At 47.9% G+C, this 24,409-nt stretch overlaps 1 protein-coding gene across 6 annotated transcripts in view; it reads left to right on the plus strand.

The window, feature by feature from the left end:
* Nucleotides 1-3,451: 3,451 nt before the first annotated feature.
* The window catches only part of LOC135914902 (uncharacterized), a 53,674-nt gene continuing 32,716 nt past the window's right edge, over nt 3,452-24,409 (plus strand). For 2 of the 6 annotated variants that reach the window (XM_070533835.1, XM_070533836.1), the window contains exons 1-9: nt 3,452-3,553; nt 4,124-4,273; nt 7,483-7,632; nt 8,210-8,438; nt 9,300-9,697; nt 10,986-11,884; nt 14,058-14,209; nt 15,955-15,994; nt 16,440-16,556. In XM_070533835.1, the coding sequence (XP_070389936.1) occupies nt 4,187-4,273; nt 7,483-7,632; nt 8,210-8,438; nt 9,300-9,697; nt 10,986-11,884; nt 14,058-14,209; nt 15,955-15,994; nt 16,440-16,556 (2,072 nt within the window). In that variant the 5' untranslated portion in view covers nt 3,452-3,553; nt 4,124-4,186. Of the gene's footprint in view, nt 3,554-4,123; nt 4,274-7,482; nt 7,633-8,209; nt 8,439-9,295; nt 9,698-10,985; nt 11,885-14,057; nt 14,210-15,954; nt 15,995-16,439; nt 16,557-24,409 lie in introns of all 6 variants that reach the window. The other 4 variants (XM_070533837.1, XM_070533840.1, XM_070533838.1 and 1 more) reach the window with 4 other exon arrangements.

The following is a 24,409-nucleotide window of genomic DNA, read 5'->3' on the forward strand; positions in this document are numbered from 1 at the left end:
AACCAAAATAAAGAACGCGACCACATAAATGTTCTTTTGCATGCAAACTGCTAAAGTGACGGACAATTTCGCGTTGAGTACTGCTGTTTCACCTAAACTGGCTACGAAATCGCTGCACTTTCAAGTGAAGATGCTAAAAGTGCCTTTCAATTAAGCGTGCCCCGACAACTGTTATTTCATCACAGGCCCCATCATGCTCGTAGGTGCCTGCCCAATAGAGTATTCTGGGCCTTCTGACATTGGGATTACTCATCTCAACTGGCTGGAAAAAACAGTAGGGGCAGCACAACTCCACGCAAAGCAAAATGTGCGTTGGCGTGCAGGCTGCTAGGAGTGGCTTCACTCCTAGCAGGAATTTTACGTTGGCTTCTGCTTTTTCGTGTGAAGCTGGACAGTGGTTGCCCGAAGGAGAATTTTGGGCCCCGCATAGTTATTCAGGGTTAATAACTGTATTTGCATTCAGATTTTCCAGCATTTCAGCACGTTTCCGTGCCAATACTTATACTGAGCACGATCTGTGCAGGACGTTGCTTTTTCAGAATTGGGCTTCCATTAAAAAGAATATGTCACCAAATGAACTGCTTATTTATTTGAGAGGTCACGGGAAAATGCTTGGCTGCTGTGCTTGACGCACAGAACATCGCTTCGGTGATGGGAGATCCATTGTTGCGTGTGCCGAGGTATGTGTGGCCGGCAGTAGGTCTGGACCCCACTTCACGCAGAGTCAGAGACGAGGAGAGCTTTATCGGCGAAGAATTCTCTATACAATGTTTACATGTTGTCGTCGTTATCAGGACAGAGACCAACAGAGCAGCTGCAAGCTGCTTAAATAACACCTCTCACTCCCCAGATTCCCCAAACAGTCCCTAAGGACGAAACAAGGTCGAGAGAGAGATGGTCTGGGCAGCCTCCGTGGTCCTAACGCCGCTCTCGGTGGCCGGCGTTTCCTCAAACCACGCTGCGGCGTTGGGCCGATCTGGCGGTCGGTGAGAAAGGTGCGCCGGGGTATTTTTATGGCCCGCATAGGAGAAAAGGAACCAACTGCAAGGCACGGGGTCGAAACACAGCCCTCCTTTGGACGGCTGTGTCTTTCGCGGGAGTCTTTCGCGGTGCGGGCGCCGCCGGACAAAGGAGGGGGGGGTTGCACTGCTGCCGGCACAGAGAGGGGCCGAATAGCGGTCTGTGATCCGGTGACCGCTTTTGTCGTGGACGCCGCGCAGCCGCGAGGAAACCTGAGCCGTGCACGTAGTCGTGTGCCCGAAGCAGGCACCATGCGGGGATGAATGCTGCCCCCACGGTCGATACACCATAGCAATGGCCTTCAGTCAGGCAAATCCCTGGGCACAAACATAACGCCATATACGCTTCGAGAACTTGTTAGGGATCTCCTCGACTGTCGGTATCTCGTTGCGGCGAAAGAAATCGTGCACGTGACCTCGGCGCGCACAACGTGTCATAGTTCGTGCTGCGTCTTCGTTTCTCCGCATTTCGTGGGCGATTTCGCGAGGGCGTCGACAGTTTGACACCCGAAATATGCGAAGCTTGGACCTCCCTCCTCACCTTGAACACTGCTTTCGCTGACATCGACCATCTTGAGATTCTAATGGTTGGCATTAGAAAACCAAGTTGTTGGGACGCAGGTACGATAGAATGCGACGTGCGCAAGTTTTCCAGATTCGTCTCAGTGGTCAAAGGCACTGACGCTCTCGTACTGCTCCATCCTGTCTTCAACGTCGTCACCGAGAAGTTCATTAAAAACTGGTGGATCCTTCGGATGGGTGGTGACCATTCAAAATGGTGAATGTCACAATATTGGCCCGCTGGTCTTGCGACATGGTCGAGTGTAGTTGGTAGACGCGGCGTCCCTATCGTATCTCCAGGGATGTAGTGCAGTTGAAATTGGAGAAGGACCGCGAGTGAGAGGACGGAAGAACCGGACAGCACACTCCTCCACTTATGAGATAACATTTAGGTCTTCAGACTCTTATTTATTCTCCCGAACTAGAGCCCCATGACGAAGCCCCAAAACAGTGATGATGATGATTATCATCCTTGTACGCTGACTGACAAAGTTGTGCGAGTAAGCGGAGCGCTGTTTTGCTAAACGAATAAGTAAATTTCTACTTGGAAAGTGAATAAGTACTGCCAGCTCACAGGTATTTCCAAAGTACGCCGATCAGGTAATATAATGGCGCATTACGTTCAAGGGATTCAATGTGCCTCTTTTTGACAAAAACTACATAATCCTTCAATGTAGCACGATAACATCACCATTGTTTTCTCAACGAGCGTCATGCATAACATTCGCCCTCTTTACGTCGCATCTCTCGCACCGGGCATCTGTAGCATTTGGAGTTTCCATTTCAGCGTGGCTTATGATAATGAAGTGCATCAGCACAAAGATTCCTTGATCATAAGCTTTTATGGTGAAGTCCTTTTTTTTTTGTCTCCCCTATTCATTCCCCTAGTGCAGGGTAGCAAAGTGGATGTTTATCTTCCTGTTATTCTGCCTGCCTTTCGTGTCTTATTTATCATTATCTCTCTTGTGCTATATTTAAGAGGTAGCTTAAGCTTGGGCCCAACTGCCACGCAACCTATTCAAATACATGTACAACGCAAAAACGCTTTTCTGAGAAGACCCCTTGACCACTTCTAATGACATTTGTTGTGTTCGAGAGAGAAGGCTAGATTCTGATGACTGTCGGAAGCGCAATTTCGATTTGGGCCTTGAATTTTCTTTATTCAATTTTCAAAACCCTTAAACATTGAAAAAAAAAGAATAGAAGCACAAAGCTTACACATTAATACCTTTGCTTCAAGAAAGATATCATGTTTCTGTAAACGGCATTCTTTATACCATTCAAAGCGGACAAATTTGATATGCCAATTTATATCTGACGTGAATTTGTTACGTTGTCTACAAGGGCTCTGCAAAAGCTGCATTTTCACATTCCTAATTTTTTTAGAATTTATTTGTAACATATCTCTGGTTAACCTCCCTGTCTTTCCTTTGCCTTTTTTTCTCTCTCTCTCTCTCTATTTGTAACATATCATTTTTGTCCGCTTTAGATCTGCTATTAGATGCAATTCACAGAATTGTCATATCATGTTTCATTGCGGAGTTACAGAGTTGTAAACTTGGCAGTTTTGTTTTTCGGAAATTTTAGATATACAACATTTTTAATAAAAAGTCGATGACCTTAATATAAAATTCGAAACCAACAGTAACTAGATTTTAAGTTATTCTTTTAAATGCAACGAAACTCGTCAAATTCGATGCAGTAGTTGCCGAGAAAAACGAATTCTCCTTTTACGCGTATTTAGATAGGTGCACGCGAGCTAAAGCTTCCTCTTAAGACCACCATAATCATCATTATTACTATCTAAGAAATAAAAGTGAATCATTTTCCACGTGCTCAGCTGCCTCGGGTCGCGTGCTTGCCTCACGTTCTGAGAACGAAGAAGACGAAGAGCCTTGTGCTTGTAGGGTGCCATCGCAGCCAACTGCTTCCGCTCCGGAGACTTATTCGATTATCAAGCGCGTCATTTATGAGTAAGTAACGAAATGTTTGCAGGTATTCTGGGCTTATCGCGCGATGAGCGTGACCTCATCATTATAAGTTCCTGGAATACGGCGGCGGTATCGAGCGATACCGTCGCCAAGGTTTATTTCAAGTCAATTTTATTATTATTATCATTATTTGCTTAGTAAGGTTAATAGATATGACCTATTGAGAACATTATGGAAATCATATGAGCGCTGTTTCATCGTACCGTAGTGCGTCCTGTACACGTTCACGGCTTGCGTCAATTAGACCAAGTCGATGATGGGCTTCAAGTTGAGGTGCACTTCTGAACACGGGTGTTAAAGCCTCTATCCTGCTGTGAACCTTCGTCTCGTATATAGCATATTGGTCGCACACAGTGAAAGTGGCTGAAGTAATGGCACACTTACGAGTAAATTCACTCTGCAGTTAAGAAGGAATATGATACAAATGATCCAACATACGAATCTGGCATTCTGCGGTCTAATACAACTTCTGTACAAACCTATACGCACGAGCTAATGGAATTATTCCTTGGAGCACCCTGCCGAGAGAGCCAAGTCATTGTTCATCCGCAGAGTTGGCGAGAACGAGCCAGGAGGGAAGCGAACTGATCTGGCGCAACCTGCGAGGCATCTTCCATGGCCCAGCAGGGTGGCAGCGTCAAGGCGTTTCTTGGTGTCGCTACGCCCGTGTACCTTGCACCGCTGCTGTTCTTCGAGAACCTGGTACTCTGCATATTACATACACAGCGGGGGCTACTACGAATTCTCGCGTCACTCAAAACGGGCCGTTATAACCTAAACCCATTCCAAACTTTTCTATTCCAATTCTGCCATCAGCCCTCCGCGATAGGTGAAAAACATTTTTGGACCACCCCCACTTCACCTGTCTGTCACGCGACGTCACGAAAACAGTGATAGCTCCCCATCTGATATGACGTGTACACTCTGATTATGCCTGATTCGACGGAACAAAAGAAAAATAGTTACTTACGATTCGACGCCTTTCCGTCATTAGCCCTCGGCTATTCGTCAAAAGTTTTCGTGCTGCACCTTCTTCACCTGCCTGACACGCGACGTCACAAAACCGCAAAAACTCGCCGCGTCAAATTGACGTGTACGCTTTAAGGATGCATTAACATGGCGAACAAAACTGCATTTTCTTCGGAATAGCCGCAGGCTGCCCCGTTCCGAAAGGAACAAAAGATGCCTAACGCCGATCGCTCAGGCACAGGCTACTCGCACCTGCCGGAGAGCATGGGTTTATTGGCGCGTAATAAAACTTTTGCGTGGCCGTGTAACGTTTCCGAGCACATTCGGCACGTTTACGACCTAGTTCTGCCAACTCGTCTTGGCAGAGGATCCGTTTTTAGCGTAATTTTAAGCTTCCGTTGCAACCGCCGCGATCGTCGACCAGCCACCACAAGCTAAGTAAGGGAAAGCAGACCAATTGCAGACGTCGGCACCGCCCTCTTCATCCGGTTATCGATTTTCAGTGCAGTGGCTCGGCCCCATCGAATCCCTCTGCACTTCAGCGTGCTCCTGGAGGCAATTAGATCATTCAAGTCGCTCAGTGTAGGCAATGTTATTCGTTTTTCTAGCAAACAAAAGTAACCTCCTATAAACGAGAAGAGCGTTTGATTTGTCCGTTGAGACAACCCTGCGGGTCACTGCCCGTTGGTTGCCTCGGCGGTTACGCAAATTTGACGTCAGAAGCGTAGAATAAAAAGATGTTGGAATAGTTTTACGTTATACGGCCCATGATCCACGGCGAAGGCCGTCACTTTTGTGTGACAAAAGGTGGAAATTACCTGATTAATGCGGTGTAAATAGCCTAACTTCTATAAAGGTTGTGTTCAAACCCTCGCCATAGATGGGTAAATAGAGAGCGAAGCGGATACCTGCCCATTATATCTCGCTCCAGTGCTGACTAACCCGGGAAAGTGTGGAGTTTCAAGAAGAGCGCTATCAAGTTAAGAAGGATGCACACTTGGGTTCGCCTAAACAACGTGGTGGCTGAGCCGCTTGCTCGGACGCTCGGCAGAAAGTTACCTTGCGAGCTAAGAAAAGTAGTCGGGCTTTCCTTTGAACTTGAAGTAAACCACCTTGCGTCTTTCTCGAATTAACACGTGGAAAGTGTTCAGTATAGCGTTGATATTAATTTTTCTCAGCTGCTTTTGTGGAACCGACGTGGGTCTAATTCAAGATATAATCCAGTACGTGGGATCGAAGCTGCTTCATCAGACGTCATATTAGACATGTATAAATGCAGGCCACAATGGACACTCACCCAAAGGCTACGAGGAAGGCCGTGCTGAAGGTCTCCAGGTTAATGCAGACAGTTGGCACGTGGGGCTGCAAATTCGAGAAGATTTCTTCTCTCGGTTTGTCCAGCCTTGTTCTAGTACAAAAGAAAGCATAAAAGCCGATGTCCACGAGATTCAACAAGTCGGCTTCGCGACGTCTAAGAAAGACGAGATTGAAATAATTGTGGGGCGCTTGATTGCTCAGTGTAATACTTTACATATTTATAAATAACCTACTTAAATCTATTTCGGCAAGACATGTTAGAAGTGCGTTTTAGAGAAAATCACAGCTGGACCTGTTGCGGGACATATTAGCGATGGCGGCCAGTTTTTGGCAAAGATCAGTTACGAACAACAGGGTTTCATAACTCTGGCGAAGGTTCGCACAGCTTGCTTCTCTTAGATGAATAGCAGCCAACCATCCCACTGTCAGGAATCGATTGCCGTCATTCAGTTTTTCATGCCGGTAGCATGCTATATAATAAAATATGTTTTGCACGTCATATACCTTTACGTCCTATATAGGGTGTCCTCCGCTACTTGAGCCAAACTATAAAAATCGGCAAATGCCACGTGGCCACAGAGAACCAAGGTAATGTTTGCCGTCGCTTGGAGATAATCAGATTATTTTAGATAATAACCTAATTAGATAATTCGTTTTAATAATTAGTAAACTTCTCAAATATACAACTAGTTAAAAGCGTAAATGAGGAAATTGTAGATCAGCATGAAAAACTCTCGATACCGATTTCTGCTCCTCAGTACGTGACAGAAAGTATTTCAGAGATGGAGTGCCCGCGAATACACGCAAAGTGCCTCGTGTGGCCTGTCTCGCAGCAGTTTATCGTGTATTCGTGGGCTTCTAATTGACACTGTTTGTCTAATTGCGATATATGAGGAGTTTATAAACAAAACTAATGCAATAAGGTGGAGTGCAAAAAAAAACTTATCTTCAAGCGACGCCAAACAACATTACATTGATTCGGTCCGGTGATGTGGAATTTGCATATTTTAAAGCTTGGCTGAAGTTACGAGGGACACCCGGTATATCCGGTGTTGTTACTTCAGGACATATCTTTGATTTACTCGAAAACTGCTCTGAGAACCAACTTAAAATAGACTTGTAACATTAGCTCAATAGGCAAACGAGCATTATAAAAGTTACGGCTGCTGCAAAACAAAAGCTCAGCTTATTGCTAACGGATTTCGTCATGCGCTTGGTCACTCCTCGGCTCAAAAAGGTGCACCTTTGTAAAGTGTTTGTAAAGTGTAAAGTGTAAAGATTACATCGCGCGAGCGTCAGCCACATGGCGCCTGGATAGCCTTGTAGCGACAAGAGGCACTCCTGAAGCCAACAGCGCCGCAGAGTCCCTTCGAATGTCAAAGTCGCCCTCTGCGTCCCCACATCCCGCTGCCCAAAGCTGCTACAGGGCCGCTTTTATGTTATGCTGTCAACGCTCACGTGATATTATCAAGAAAAGTATAAATGATGTACAGGCGGGTTGAAGCCCTCGCACGCACGCAACAAAAGTCGCGTGAAGTCTGTGTGGCGTTGATTGGTGCTCCCTATGCACGAGACACCGACACCTTCGCCTGGTAAAAGCTACAAACTCTCTGCATCCGATGCAGGCGTTGCCGTGTGCCGTGCTCCTGGTGGTGATTTTCACAGTCTTGGAGACACTGCCGCTGCCCATTGTGTCCCTCGTACCATGGGTAGCCACGCTCTTACTCGGCCGCTCCACGCCAGGCTACGAGGACGTGCTAGACCTCAGCGGGGCGGTGAGCCCAAATGGCTAACCCTATCAGCCAGAAACCGCAATGGTCTATTAATATAATGTTACACAATTTTGTCCAAAGCCGGTTTAGACTATATTGGAAGACATTTAGGTTGGTGGATTGATCATTCTGGAATTTTTTAGTGAGTTTCCGTAGTTACGAGGTAAATGAATCTGAATTTGTTGCGTAGCCAGTCATGTTGCGTTTCTTTTTCTTCAAATGCGCAAACACGATGACTTGGGGATTGGTGGTGGGGCTACTATTTTTTTTTTGACAATTGTAAGCTTTGGAGGGTGAGAAACAGTGTGCCTAGAATTGAGCACGATCCGCGCTACCGGGAACGAAGATAAAAGGTCCACATTCTCGGGAGCCTGGCCACTTTTGATAGTAGACTGCACATATACAGCGTCCCATATTGTTATTGAGTGAAACCGCGTGAACCAAATGAAGCCGTATGAAATGGTATGGTTCATACCAAGTAAAACCAAGCGAAACCGTATGGGTGCCCATAACCTAGTTCGTGCCCCTGTTGCAAAACAGTCGCTTAATCTATTTTGACAGTGATTTTGCGTATGCTCAGGAACTGGTGCCACTGACGGGCTTCCTGATTGTGTACGTGCTGGCGGACTCGACGCGGCTGTGGACGAAGCTGTCGGCGCTTGTTCTCCGATGGCAGGGCGCGCGCGTGGGACTGCTGTTTGCGTCGCTCATGTCTGTTGCTTTCGTGGCGTCTCTCGTGCTGCCGTCGACGTTCGTCACTCTCCTGCTCGCTGCCTTCGTCTGTCGGCACATGGAGAATATACAGGCACGTGAAGCCAACAGAGGATGAAACGTGGGAACCCTTGGGGGAAATTAAACTGTTCTGTATAACAGGAGTGTGCAAATATAAGGCAAAATGCAAATGTAAGTGGGCGAAAACGCCAACCTGCCGCCATTACGATGCCTGGCACGTGTACAGTGCTCTGTGATACAGCTACCACTGCAGCCCTATGGCCGTCTACTTTCTTGAACAATTGTGAGCGTCTACGAGATCTATCCGTGAGAGAGTTAGGTATAGTGTCACTTGCGGCCCGGTGATGGATGTGGAATGTCCTTTTACCTGCAGGCGTCACGCAATATTGAACTTAGGAGCACGCAGCTCGCCAATGAACCCCCGTTGGCTGTCTCACAGTGTCAAGGCTGCCCAAGCCGATACCCTCGCTCTGCGCTGAGAGCTAGAATAGAACCAATAGGCTCTAGCCTTCAGTTCTCCTTGCGCTTCTCGCTCATAAATGCACCTGTCATTTGTAAAATATCTCTGTCTGTCTGTCTGTCTGTCTGTCTGTCTGTCTGTCTGTCTGTCTGTCTGTCTGTCTGTCTGTCTGTCTGTCTGTCTGTCTGTCTGTCTGTCTGTCTGTCTGTCTGTCTGTCTGTCTGTCTGTCTGTCTGTCTGTCTGTCTGTCTGTCTGTCTGTCTGTCTGTCTGTCTGTCTGTCTGTCTGTCTGTCTGTCTGTCTGTCTGTCTGTCTGTCTGTCTGTCTGTCTGTCTGTCTGTCTGTCTGTCTGTCTGTCTGTCTGTCTGTCTGTCTGTCTGTCTGTCTGTCTGTCTGTCTGTCTGTCTGTCTGTCTGTCTGTCTGTCTGTTGAAAGTTGCTCTCAGATCAGTTTCTTGTCGCTGCACCCATGCAGGAAGACGTAGCAGTACTGGAGGCACGCGGAGAAATGCGCTCTGCGCATCCCCCACGACAGGCACCACCAGCGAGTAAGGCCAGGGACGAGCGCCTGAAGCCGCGGGCGCCGCGCTTTGCTACCCCACGGTCTCCCTCGAGCAGGAGCGCCTTTAGGAGGGCGAGTCACTCCCTGCCGGTGCCCGATAGGGGACCGTCAGGTGCTCTGGTCCGGGTCGACGACATTGTCAGGCAGCTAGTGACGGCGATTCGCTCAGCGTGCATCGACTCCCCCAGGCTCCAACATCTGCGATCTAAAAGACACTCCCTGACCGACCATTCGGTCGACATGCCTGCCTCAACCAACTCTGTCGCGATTCACGGTAGCACCATCTCGGCAACGGCGAGGATGTCGCCGCAGCAGGCAAGCCTGGATGCCGTATTTGACGGATTATAGCCCCCTGAGCTGAAAATCATTCCTTAGTCAAGCACACATTAGAGCCCACAGTGTCTAATTACAATTGCATATCAGTTTGTTTTTTTTGCAAAGATTTCCACGGCCATTACACAGTTCGTTTTGCATTGCTGGTTTCACCAGTATGCAGTCGATTTTTTCAGGGTAAAATGCACCATACGCTTTCGGGATTGTGATGTTTTTCAAGCGTGCCTATTAAAAAGGAATAAATCATGGGCAATTCCGCACCCTAGATTGTCAACAGAGCAATAGATGGGACTAGATCGTTCATTTTGATTTCGTTTAAGAAAGCCCTGGCTTAAAAACACGAGTCTACAATTCCTGTCGAGTTGTGTTTCCTTCTTGTTTATTCTTGCTGTTCTTCTAAATCTGCAAGCTCTGAAAAGAAACCCATAGATTGGTCCTACCAGTCAAATTTGAACATTGAAACACGTATAGACATGGAACATATTCGTGAAAATACGACGCTGGCTTGAGAATAGAGTTGGCGCCATTGCAGAGAATATACCGTTGAGGGTCTAAGGCCCGAAGGGTGAATGAGTAGAAACCTAGCGTATTTTATATTCCTAAAATTTTTTATCAATTTTCATTTGCCGAAATACTGTAGTTGCACTGAAATGTGGCTTGAATCAAAGGTTTGAAGTGGGAATCCTACTTTATGTAAAATAAATACCACATAAATAGAAAAAAAGAAAACGCAGGAAATTGCAGACGACATTCACATTGCGTGGTTTCCGTTCTGGTCTACCCGCACAAAAATGCGTGCTGATTTATGCAGTTTTTCACCTGAGGAAACGTTTAATTCTCACATCTCTTGCTGGCTACGAAAGAGGATAATTTTTTTGTAAATGTTTTCAATTGACTGGTTGTAACTTTAAAACTATTTGATCTTATTATATTTCGTAGTCTGGTTAAATACTGTCGTTGATTTCATTCGTTCCCCAGTTACGTTCCCGCAAAAGTTAGTATCAGTGTTATCGCCTCATACGCAATGACCATATGACGAATCCACTCAAGGGCAACCATTTCTCAAGTTGACTTTGGTATGCTAAAGTAAAAATGGTCCAAAGGTCATACACTGGTAAATATTGCCATCTTACATATACACAATCGTTTGGGCGACAATATTCACGTGTGATTATCGTGAATTCACTGGATATTTGCAGCATATATTTAAGTAGTGTATTGTTCTCTTTAGTTCTCTCATACTAAGGCGGCGCCACCATCTCGTTCACAGCACCGGCCTCGAGTTCCGATGGTGATGCTTGGAGCCCAAGCGCATCACAGCCCTACTCTTGTACACGGAGATAACGTCGAAACGACGGCAACGTTGGTACCTAGCGCCAGAACCGTGTGGTCAGACCGTCGTGCGAGGTACACTAAAACGCGCTCAGATCCCAAATCGCCAAAGAGTCAATCCACGCTATCGCTGAGCCAGAGCGTCGACGACGCTGCGCGGGCGTCGAAAGGATCGTCGTCTCGCTCAAAATCTACGAAGGCGGACACTCCTCCGCATACCAGCCAGTTACACAATATCCCCGATGTCCCATCAGGTTCGTCGTCGCAACGTGACAGGCGCGCCACTGGCGCCATTCTAGAAGCGTCGCCCAAGAGCCCATTGTCTCCCGTCTGGCCTTCTGTGGACCAGTCGCAGCAATCGAGGCCCCTGTCACCCAGAGGATCGCCCACGCTTCGAATCAGCTCCATCAGTGGTGCCGCTACACGCGCCTCCAAAGGAACCCCACTTCGTGGAACCACTCCTCCGAGAGCCAATGGTCCTTCAATTGGGGAGTCGTGGTCAGCCCTGCACTCACCGCTTGATTCGTCCAAGCAAAGCAACGGTCCCGGTGAGAGCGTAGTCGAGTGGCGCTCCAGGGGGACGTCGTCCCCCGGCATAGGATTACGCTCACCACGGGCTACACCTTCTAACGAAATCGCACCTATGGCTAATACCGAGTCACTGAAGACAGGGCAATGCACGCCAAAGCACAGTCAAAGCAGCGGCCGGCACCCGTATTTGCCGTCACGCCCGTCAAGCGTGTCCTCGCAGCTCAGCCAAGTGTCGCTGAGTGGAGTGGGAAGCCCAGCGACACCGTCGCAGATAGGCACCATGGGATCGAAACTTGAACATTCGAGGTGAGTGCCATTCGCGCAATCAAGGATTCTTGAACTGAAAAGGTACACACAGGATATGGTGGACTTCAGAAAAAAAATAAACCATGATAAAGAAAGTAAAACGAGAATGCCAGAACATTTGCTTCTTGTACTGCACGAGGCGCAAAGGGTACAGCCGAACCGAACCCACGTTTGATATACAAATGCGTTAACACAAGCCCTTCACAACACATTGTAATTTATTCGCATTGTTCTTGACGATGTTCGGTGATTTCTGCCATAACTGTTCATTCTCTGACGTTTTTTTCTAAAAATATAGTTCAGATTTCTTAGTCATTACACGAGAGATGTGGCTGCCACGCAAATAAATCTACCGTTTCACTGACGCGAATGTTATCCCCGTGTTCCACGATCCATGTCTCATTGTTTCCCACGCCAGAATGCATACACCTCCATGAAGTACGCGCTGAGCTAAAATTGTCTCAGTGCCTGTTTAGCTTCTGCTAGCTGTTCCGTCAATGCGATAGAAATGTGTTGCAAGAACTAGAACAGCTTGCTCGGAACCGGAAAGGGATGAGTTCGAACCCCACCTGCCAATGAAGGTTGTTTTTCTGATGATAAACGGCCATTTTGTGATGACACAAAGATTCATCGTGACTGCAGAAAAGATTAGGCGACGGCCCATTTGAGATCTGTATAGTGGCTATCGTTGTTAAGACGAAAACTAACTCGAAAGGCCATAATTCTTTACACACTGACAGAAGAACATATCCGGCCCACGACCCACGTTCCACCTTGTGCCTATTCCGCTAACCGTAGAACACGTGGGTTACCGCGACATTATCACATTACACTTCATTATCAGCTACTGAGAAGCGTTCGCGTTCGACTTCTCACAGATTCTTATGGTTGCCTGTACGCAGAGACCAAAAATTATATAAACATATTTGTGAACTTGGTCACATCTGTTAACGCTAGTCGGTTGTGCACGCCGAGACTGTGCACGCCGAGATACTGCGTAAGGATAGTTGCAGTATTCATTGTTACACATACGATTGTACGTGTATGTAAGTTTGATAATACCTATAAAGTGTTCTAGTGCGATAGCGTTAAAGGTCCCGTCTCGCAGAAAATCCAGCGTCGGCGTCTAGTGTCGACCGTTGTTTCCGCAAAAGTAATTTCGGACAACGCTTTCCCAACCATGCAGGCCCCTGTGCAGCGCAAGGAGGTTGCAGAACTAATTTAATTTCTCAAGGTAAAATACGGCACGAAAATCGTAATGTAGGACTCAGACACAAATTACTGACGTTATAGCGTATGACTGTAATTTTAATATACGAGAAAACGTAATTCTGTTACGCGGAAGCTCAAAACACAAACCACTTCTGCCGCTTTTCTACCATTCCCACAGTGGCCATGGCCTCCGAGATTCGCGCGCGTCGGCGTGCGCAAATCTCAAAGGCCCCAAAGCAGCGCCCCCGATTCCTTGCAACACCTCGAGATGGCACTCACATCCGTTGCATCGCGCCCCACGCACGAGGCCGTGTGTCTACCAGAAAGCTTGCCTTCATGTATAGCATTCGCCGCCAGCGTTTCCCGGTAAACATTATGGTTACATAAGCTGCAGTTGCCGAGAAGCGTGAGAAACAGTCAGGGATCATTGAATGCTATCGCGTTCCACTCTTAAAGGTGAAGCTCAAGCGTCCTCTAAATTCTTACTGAAACGAGTTTAAGTATGAACCGCAGGGCGCTTGGTCTCTGTGTACTGCGTTCAATCCTTTCGTTGTTTTAGCGATGTTTGCACCAGTCACATTTTTCAATTTTCTGGATAGGCTCTTCCCAAGCACACGAAATAGCTGACTTTCTCATTTCTATGTTACTCCATATCTATAAAGTTGTTGCGTGGAGTCCACATTCTGTAAATTTGTTGAAACGCTTTAGGGAAACCAAGAAATTCTTAATATGCTCGGGAACCGTCTGCTCTGATTCTGAGGATGCAATGAGGGTGGCGCTGAATTCGCAATGGACAGAAATAATTGGCCAATGAGTGCAGTAATTTTACGTGCTCTCATAATTTATGGCCCTGTAGTCGCCGCATCTTCTTAACGTCGTGCTCTGTAGCGTTTTAGGCTGAGTTCTCCACGACCAATCTCACGTGACTCGATCATGAGGGCGCCTTCTTTCGGTGACGCAGCTTCTTCAAGTCGTACGCTAGCGAGACCCAAAAGTCCGGTCACGAGCACTCGTCGGTCGCCCCTCGCGACGGCAATGACTGTCTGGAGCTTGGCACCCACCAAGAGAACGTCCTTCTGAATGCGACATGGTCACCAGCTCCCGGAAGACAAGGTGAACTTTCAGAACGATTAACTTTCTGAGCGACCAAACGTATCGTTTTCTTTTCACAGCCGCATTAGATATGCAAACTAGATTGGTAGGCTCACTGTCTGCCAGCGTTTACTGCACTGGGACCACGTAAAGCTGTCGCATGACATGCTTTTTCTATCTTCTCCCCGTCTTGCTTCGTTTTGAATGAAATGCAGAAATACAGATAATTTGACATGATTTATTTATCACAAGTACACCTGTGTGCATGATGTGAAGAGGAAAGCAGAAAAAAAAGGTGAATCTTAACGCCCAGTGACACGCACCACCTTCGCTTACTAATCTGACAGCACAGTCAGCGTGCAACTGGGGCCATATAACGTAAAACTATTCCAATATGTTTCTATTCCAATTTCCTGACATCAAATTTACGTAACCACCGACGCAAGCACCGGGCGGTCACCCACACGGTTGTCTGAACAGACCAATCAATCGCTCTCCTCCTTCATAGGAGGTCACTTTTGTTTACTTGAAAAACGAATAACATTGCCTACACTGAGTGGCTTGTCGTATCTAATTGGCTGACAAGAGGCGAGGAGAACGCTCAAGTGGAGAGGGATTCACTGGGGCAGAGCCAGTGCAATGAAAATTGATAACCGGATGAAGAGGGTGGTGCCGGCGTCAGCGATTGGTCGGCTTTCCCTTACTGAGCTTGTGGTGGCTGGTCGAAAATCGTGGCGGCATGCAACGGAAGCTTAAGAATGACGCTAAAACTGACCCTCAACAAAGAAGGGTTGGCAGAATGAGGTAGTAAACGTGCCGAAAGTGCTTGAAAACGTTACACAATCACGCAAGAAGTTTTAATTTACGCAAATACACCCATGCTCTCCGGCAGCTGCGAGTAGCCAGCGTCTCAGCGATCGGCGGCAGCCATCTTTTATTCCTTTCAGAACGGGGCAGCCTGCGGCTATTCCAAAAGAAATTCAGTTTTCTTCGGCATATTAATGCATCTTTATCACGTACACGTCACTTTGACGTGGTGAGTTCCTGCGGTTTTTTGACATCGCGTGACAGGCAGGTGAAGTGGGTGCAGCCCGAAAACATTTTACCAATAGCCGAGGGCTAATGGCGAAAAGCGGTCGAATCAGAAATAACTGTTTCTTTTTTTCTGTCAAATCATGCATAATCAGTGTGTACACATCATATCAGATGGGGAGGTATTGCGGTTTTCGTGACGTCGCGTGACAGACAGGTGCAGTGGGGGGTGGTCGAAAAACGTTTTTGACCAATCGCGGAGGGCTGATTGCAGAATTGGAATAGAAAAGTTTGGAATAGTCTTACGTTATAGCGCCCCTGAACACATGTTTAACGCAGAGGAAATACATAGGCGTCAATAGTGCACAGAAAATACATAGAAATGCATAACAAATCAAGTAATCAATATGTTTAAAAGTAAAGAAACAAACACATGAATAACAACGTGCCAATAAAAAATCAAAAATGAGCCGCAGCCAACGCTGGGGGTTACTTCAATTGAATTGATGCAACCGACTGCGCTCGAACAAGTGAAGTGTCAAGCTACTGCCAACATATCAACAAGAGGAGTTCTATCTTTGTTATACTTGCTATGGGATCAGGGAAGTCAGTCGTTCTGGGTCGACTTATCTCTAGAAGTTCTATTCCTATATTACTAAATGAGATCCGTCAGAAATAGAGAAATATACTACTCATTCATGTCCTTCGGAGCCTTAATTTTATTTGCTTTCCAGATGATACTGCAACTGAAAGAAAAATTGAAGCCAGTAACACGTGAGTGCTTTAGTCATTTACACCACCATTTTTTGTTCGCTGCATATAAACAGGGAATTTTGCCGTTAGCTTGATGCAGGTGCGTTCAAATAGTGTACCAGCAGATCAGCGTGAGAAGAGATGCGTGGACCGATAAAAGTAAAAGGTTTCTTTACTAGAAACTGTAGCGCTGGCTTGAATGACACACGTGATGTCTTATGAACATGAGCGAGATAAGTAATTATGTTCCGTAAATGACAGTGGCGAATACATGAAAACTCGAATGCAGCCTCATTACAAGCGCAACGCCTAATAAGCAAATGTGCGGACGTGTACGCAGCACATTCATAAGATTGAGATTATGTGAATAAGATGTAACTTCCACAAAAGCAGAAACTGAACGTATGCAATCATTCTTATTTGCTGTATTTGCTTTCTGTACTTCCGGCCCACATTGCCATTGCAGTTTGTACAGGCGGATCCAAAAGGTGCTCATATTAGGCGCGGCCTACACGTCCATCATCGCGGGAGAGTGCGGCTTGAAGGGAAGGACAAGGGTCATCATCAACGACTACTATGCCAAGTAGGCCTGTGCTGCACACTCACTAACTTAGAGCAAGTGCACAAGGTTCGCCAATAGAATTCGTAATAACGTTCTTACGCCGATTCGGAAATGTAACTCCACTGCCTGTTCAGCTGGATGTCTAAAATATTTATTTTTATGTTATGGTACCCTCAAGGCCGCATGTATTGCAGAGGGGAGCGTGAAAAAGAGCACAAATTACGTGTGCAACAATGGTGCAAGAAAAGTTCCATCTTCGCGTTAATCTCTTATATAGGCGGCTTTCGTGATTACAATACTTACCTGTTATGAGCTTCTAAATTGCGAAAGAGCAGTTAAATAAGACAGCGAATATATTTATATGATGCCTCGAAGTCAACTTGTGGAAGTGAGTACGGGGACCGAAACCCGGGATAAGCGTGGCTTACTACGGACGCTTCACATGCCATGCTGCGTAGTGAGTCAAGTATGTCATCATCATCATCATCATCACCATCATCATCATCATCATCATTATCATCATCATCATTATCATCATCATGATTTTTATTTTCACCACTGAATACGAGGCGAAAAAGGGAGAGCCGGAAAAAAAGCTGAAATTTCCTCGTCTTAACAAAGCTCCGGTCTCCCAGACAGGAGCTTTGCGGATTTGTAGACAGTGTGGATATAAGAGTATTTTTGAACACAAATACATATAGACATTTTCATTGTATTACATAGAAACTAGTTATAATACAGTTGTGTCAAATAGCTCCCAGTATACAATTACAATCTGTTATGTTGCATATTATAATTTAACACAGACTCAGTCGCACGTATCATAAGAATGGAAAATCAACATATGTATACATATATATACATATATACATACACACATACATGCATATGTCAATATAACAAATTTCACAGAAGTGTACGATAAGCACAAGTTACCATCAGGAAACGTTCTTTTTTTTAGAAATTATTTTACATACTTGCAAATATATATGTGCATCTATGTTAAAAAACATAAAAAAAGAACATCTGCATATAGGCTGCTGCTTTCGCGACAGACACCTCGGCAACGTAGCCCAGGGCGTCGTCACATCCTCGAATTTTTACAAATGCGAAGACGCCCTTTGCAGCATCCAGTTTAAACGCAAACCCTGCCACGTGGTCCGGGCACAATCACTGCAGCGGAAACCTGGTTTCTAGGAATAATGGTTACAAGTGTGAGTGTATAAACACAACGAGAGTACATGGTAAGTTCTGTGGAACTGTTAGAGCAGTTAACAATACACATCTATAAGAACAAATTCAATATTTTATTTTTGTCTAGAATTAACACATCAACACTTTGTTGGTTGAAATAGTTAAGTAGGGAAGGTAGTGTATGTTTAAGGCGTTGGCAGCCATAATTAGTACGTGAGAAAGGTATCTGCCATGGTGCCTGGTGACGATATCACTATGCACTTCTATTTTGTTGTAGAGTTGCCAGGGTTAGGAATGAATTGAGTTTTCCCAGCATGGCATTTCTATAACTTAGTAATGTTTTGAATTCATATATGTCACGGGCTCTGATTAATCTATTTTGTTTGAAAAGCTCTTGCCTATGCTCTAAGAAAAGAAACGTTTGCTATCGCCAGAATTGCTTTCTTTTGAAGTATTTCCAGCATTTGAATGTTTTGCGCTGTAGCGTTGCCCTATATAAGTGAACAGTAACTGAGGTGTGAATGGAGAAGAGCATGTTAAATCAGACGCTTAACTTTAAAAGGTAATGCACTTCGATTCCGATTTAACACACCAACAACTTTTCGTACCTTTGAGCAAACATGAATAACGTGTTCATTCCAGGACATATGCGCTGTGAATAATACGCCTAGGGTTTTTATGGATGACGTAATGTTAATTGTATACGCTCCCAACACAATATTATCTGGCAATGTAGCAGAACTTTCCGGAGCAAGAAAAATAACGCATTTTGTTTTCGTTTCATTGAGGATGAGGCCATTTGCCTTAGACCATGCTCGAAGTCCATAACAAACGGAGCTTGCTATAGGCGTTATTCCTTTCAAATCTTTACCTGTAAAGAAAATAGAGCAATCATCTGCATACGCGACAAATGTTCACATATCGGTCACTTGTGCAGTATTATGAATACAATACAGGAAAAGTATCGAACCAAGGATGCTACCTTGGGGCACACCCGCTCTTAAAGGTTTTACCTACCATCTGTTCTCATTAATTTCAACAAACTGACGTCAGCTTTCTAAATAAGATCGGATAAGTTCAAGTGTTATTTCTCGGAAGCCATATTTTTCTAGCTTTATCAGCAGCAATTTATGGTTGACCCTATCAATGGCTTTGCTGAAGTCTAAGTATAACCCTAAATTCAGAAATTTTTTTCAATGTTCTCTAGAATAAGCTGCTTCTGTATACATAAAGCAGTTTCCGTAGACCGCTTTTTCTTAAACCCGTGTTGACAGTCGGTTAGCAGGCTATGTTCTTGCGAAAAATTATCAATAAGAAAGTAAACAATTTCGCGGTGTACTGAAGGCACTGGGCAGTGGGCATGGTGCTGGTGTGCAGGTGCAAAAGAAGAAGACGACGAGAAGTGCTTGCTTCCGTGTTACGATACAGCGCCGACCTGTTTTAAGCCTAGCGCTACAACCTATAACTAGTGACCCTTCTGCTCGGTGAACACCCCCGTTGCATTTGGTGGAGGTGCTGGGTTTCTCTTCTACGTCCTGGAACTCCGCAGCCGAACGCTACCACCAGCTGTTGCAATGGATGAACCAGGACCGTCCCAGGCTGCTGCTCCCGTGCCCCCCACCATCGTCTGTTCTGGCGTGATCCGGCAGCGCGATCCGGCTATATTTAGCGGCACAGACGACCACGACGTGGAAGACTGGCTCGCCGAATATGACCGTGTAAGCGCGTATAATAAGTGGGACGACCGCGCCAAGCTCACGAATGTCATCTTTTACTTGACTGACGTGGCCAACCTATGGTTCCGCAACCATGAAGCCGATTTTACCACCTGGTCGGCTTTCACGGCGACTTTGGCAGAGGTCTTCGGCCGTCCCGCCGTTCGCCGGCTTCGCGCTGAGCAGCGCTTGCGTGGTCGAGCTCAACGCCAGGACGAGACCTTCACCAGTTATATTGAAGACGTCCTCTCGCTATGCAAGCGCGTGAACTCATCTATGAACGAAGCTGACAAGATTAAGCACGTCATGAAAGGTATCGACGACCATGCCTTCCAGATGCTCGTCGCGAAGAGTCCGCGAACGATTGCCGAAGTCATACAGCTATGTCAGTAGTACGATGAGCTGCGCAAGCAGCGTGCATCCACACGCGCTGCTCAGCAGGACACCACGGATCTATCTCCGTTGGATTTCGGCCGCGACGCTGCCGACATCTCTGCTTTATTGCCGGAGATAAAGCAGTTTATCCGTCAGGAAGTTGCCCGCCAACTCTCTCTGGCGAATAGCACACCCGAGCCGTCGACAACCTTGGCTCCTTCACTTCGCCACGTCATCCAGACCCAAGTAGCCGCGGCGCTGCCATCTGCCCCTCCTCCGCAGCCTGCAGCTGGGCCGCTAACGTACGCTGACGTCGTCGCCCGGCCTTACGCTCCTCCGGCTTCCGATGCCTACCGGGCCACTGGCACCTTCCATGTGCCGCCGCCGCCACCTTCACGCCCGATGGTCGTCCCTTACTCGGCCGCTGGAGCCCCTGTCGTCAACCCGTGGCGTACATCCGACAACCGGCCAATATGCTATTTCTGCCATTTTCCGGGCCACGTAGCCCGATTTTGCCGCCGTCGCAGCCCCCGTTTACCTGACAGTGGCGGCGCCTCAAGCTACAGGCCTGCTCGACTTCCGCGTCAGGACCCATCTAGCCTTCCTCCGGACTCATCTTACAGTCGCCTCCCTTTCGATGCCCGTCGGTCACCTTCCCCACGTCGCCGATCCATTTCCCCGATGGTTCGCCGACCCAGCCCAGCCCGAGAGGAAAACTAACAGTCGCAGTTCCAGAGGCAAGAACTGCGTTTACGTCGAACATTTCAAGGCCTCATTCTAACCCGGCGAACGAAATTGAACTGTCCGTAGACGGCGTCACCGTACACGCGCTTATCGACACCGGAGCCGCCGTTTCTATTATTGGTGAGAAGCTTGGCCGCAATTTGAACAAAGTGACTATTCCCCTTACCTCTCTTTCTCTGCGTACGGCAACCTCGCATCGCATTCAGCCTTCAGCGTCGTGCACAGCACGGGTTGTCATTCGAAACGTTATGTATGTTATAGAATTTGTCATCCTATCTCGTTCGTCACACGACGTTATTCTTGGATGGAACTTCCTATCTGTCAATCAAGCACTTATCGACTGCGCTCGTGCCGAACTTACATTATCAGTGCCGTGCTTCGACCCTGACGGCCATTCTTCTCCTAAAGTTGTTGCCGCCTCCAACATCGATATCGCACCTTTCTCCGCCGCTCTGGTTCCTGTGTCATGTAACTCTGCTGCAAACTCATCTGTTCTGTTTACACCGTCGGCCACTTGTGCGCGCCGCCGGAACTTTCTGCTTCCGTTTGCTGTCGTCACTTTTTGCGACGGTTCAGCTGCCCTTTACGTGTGCAATCCGTCCGCCTGCCCATCATCCCTACTCCGCGGCGAGTGCCTGGGTACCGCTGAAGCTTTCGACAGCGTTCTTCCGGCCACCACGTTTGGTGATTCGGCATCACTTCCGATTTGTTCCGTCACTCCTCCGGCCGCGACTGATACCCCTGTAGACGTCTTCGCTCGTGCCGTCGACGCGGAACTCACACCTGCGCAGCACACAGAAATTATCAAGCTCCTCCAACGCTTTCGTTCCTCATTCGACATGGACCAACCATCCTTGAGCCGAGCGTCCGCAGTCGTTCACCGTATCGACACCGGTCCACAAACACCATTGCGCCAGCGTCCGTATCGTGTGTCGGCTGCTGAACGCCGTATCATCGACCAGCACGTTGAAGACATGCTGGAGCGTGGCATCATCCAGCCCTCTAACAGTCCCTGGGCATCTCCGGTTGTCCTCGTTAAAAAGAAAGACGGCTCCATTCGGTTCTGCGTCGACTATCGCCGCCTTAACCGAATAACGCGCAAAGATGTATATCCTCTGCCGCGCATCGACGATGCCTTGGACAGTCTGCAGGGAGCGGAATTCTTTTCCTCGCTGGATCTACGCTCCGGGTATTGGCAAGTGCCAATGGCAGAGGCCGATCGCCAAAAGACAGCCTTTGTAACTCCTGATGGGCTATATGAATTTACCGTCATGCCGTTCGGCCTCTGCAACGCGCCTGCCACTTTCGAGCGAATGATGGATAGCATTCTTCGAGGGCTGAAGTGGAAAACGTGCCTGTGTTATTTGGATGACATTGTGGTTTTTTCCACCGACTTTGCGACGCACCTCAGCCGCCTCGAGCAAGTCCTTGCGTGCCTCTCCACTGCAGGACTGCAACTAAATTTGAAGAAATGCCACTTCGGCGCTCGCACGCTTGCTATTCTCGGTCATGTAGTTTCCAAAGACGGTATCCTCCCGGACCCCACGAAACTTAGCGCCGTAACCGAGTTCCCCAAACCAACCACCATGAAAGAGCTTCGCAGTTTCCTCGGCTTGTGCTCATATTTCCGGCGCTTCATCCGTAACTTTGCCTCTATCATCGCCCCCTTGACGCAGCTTCTCACCGGCAGTTCTGACCTATCAGCCTGGTCCCCGGCATGCGACGACGCATTCCAAGAACTGCGACGCGTTCTCACCTCGCCTCCAGTACTGCGACACTTTGATCCCTCTGCTCCAACTGAGATCCATACGGACGCTAGTGGTGTCGGGCTCGGCGCTGTTCTTGCACAACGCAAGGATGGCTTCGAAGAGTACGTCGTCGCGTATGCCAGCCGCACCCTTACCAAAGCCGAGGCGAACTACTCGGTTACTGAAAAAGAATGTCTGGCCATCATTTGGGCTATCGGCAAATTCCGTCCTTATGTGTACGGGCGTCCATTTGACATCGTGACCGACCATCATGCCCTATGCTGGTTATCTTCTCTAAAAGATCCAACTGGTCGGCTTGCCCGTTGGGCATTGCGCCTACAAGAATACGACATCCGCGTTGTTTATCGCTCAGGCCGAAAGCATTCAGACGCAGACGCTCTATCCCGGTCACCCCTGCCCTCTGGTCCTGTCCGCTCGCCTATTTCTCCCTGCGGTGCCTTCGCCCTCAACATTTCCGACATGCCATCAGAGCAGCGCAAAGACCCATGGATCTCTTCGCTTATCGACTTCCTGTCCAGCCACTCGCCAGCACCGACCTCTCGGACGCTTCGTCGCCAAGCCACGAACTTCATCATTCGAGATAACCTGCTGTACCGCCGCAACTACAATTCCAGCGGTCGTAAGTGGTTGCTTGTTATACCCCGACACCTCCGCTCCGACATCTGCGCCACGTTCCACGACGACCCACAATGCGGCCACGCTGGTGTATTAAAGACATACTCTCGCCTCCAGCTTCGGTACTACTGGCGCGGTATGTACCGTTTCGTTCGCCAGTATGTCCGGTCATGCCACCTATGCCAACGACGCAAGACGCCACCTCAACATGCCACCGGCCCCTTGCAACCTTTACCATGCCCCGCGCGCGCGTTCGACCGCGTCGGCATTGACTTATACGGTCCGCTTCCCAACACTCCAAGCGGCGACCGCTGGGTTATTGTTGCTATCGACCACCTCACGCGGTACGCTGAAACTTCAGCCGTAGCATCTGCCACAGCAAAAGACGTCGCCAGTTTTATCCTTCAAAACCTGATTTTACGCCATGGAGCACCTCGCGAATTACTGAGCGACCGCGGTCGCGTTTTCCTCTCAGACGTCATTGCAGCATTGCTAAAGGAGTGTCGCGTCATTCACCGCACTACCACAGCATATCATCCACAAACTAACGGGATGACAGAACGTTTCAACCGCACCCTTGGTGACATGATGGCCATGTATGCTTCATCTGACCACTCGAATTGGGATCGCATTCTACCATTCGTCACCTACGCTTACAATACCGCCACGCAAAGCACCACTGGGTTCTCCCCTTTCTTTCTCCTTTACGGACACGAACCTTCATGCACTATGGACACGATTCTACCTTACCGGTCAGATGCTTCGGAGTGGACGACTGTTTCTAGAGCGGCTGCTTACGCCGAAGAATGTCGCCAGCTCGCTCGTTCGTTCACATCCCAGGACCAGTGGCGCCAAAAGCTTCGCCACGATTCATCCACTACGGCTACGTGCTTTGCGCCTGGCTCGCTGGTCTGGTTGTGGGTGCCCTCTACTCCTCCAGGCCTTTCCTCCAAGCTGCTCTCCAAGTACCACGGTCCTTATCGGGTACTGAAACAAACATCCGCGGTCAACTACCTCATCGAGCCAACGGAAGCGCCTTCCGACCAGCGTCGTCGGGGCCAGGAAATTGTCCACCTCTCCCGGCTCAAGCAGTGCCATGACCCCCCCTGTGTTCCCCTGTCCTTAGGTCGCCAGGATGGCTACTCTTTCGGTGGGGAGTGATTGTACTGAAGGCACTGGGCAGTGGGCATGGTGCTGGTGTGCAGGTGCAAAAGAAGAAGACGACGAGAAGTGCTTGCTTCCGTGTTACGATACAGCGCCGACCTGTTTTAAGCCTAGCGCTACAACCTATAACTAGTGACCCTTCTGCTCGGTGAACACCCCCGTTGCAGCGGTTAATGTTGATACCTAGCCGGGCACAGTCTTCGATAGACGCCAGCACTTTAGGCTGGTGCTTGTCCCGGTATGTCCTTATATAGTTCTTTGCATTTCCACATTGGGAGTTAACCTTACCTATCCGCGG

The sequence above is a fragment of the Dermacentor albipictus genome, chromosome 2 (genome assembly GCF_038994185.2).
Source record: "Dermacentor albipictus isolate Rhodes 1998 colony chromosome 2, USDA_Dalb.pri_finalv2, whole genome shotgun sequence".
NCBI lineage: Eukaryota > Metazoa > Arthropoda > Arachnida > Ixodida > Ixodidae > Dermacentor > Dermacentor albipictus.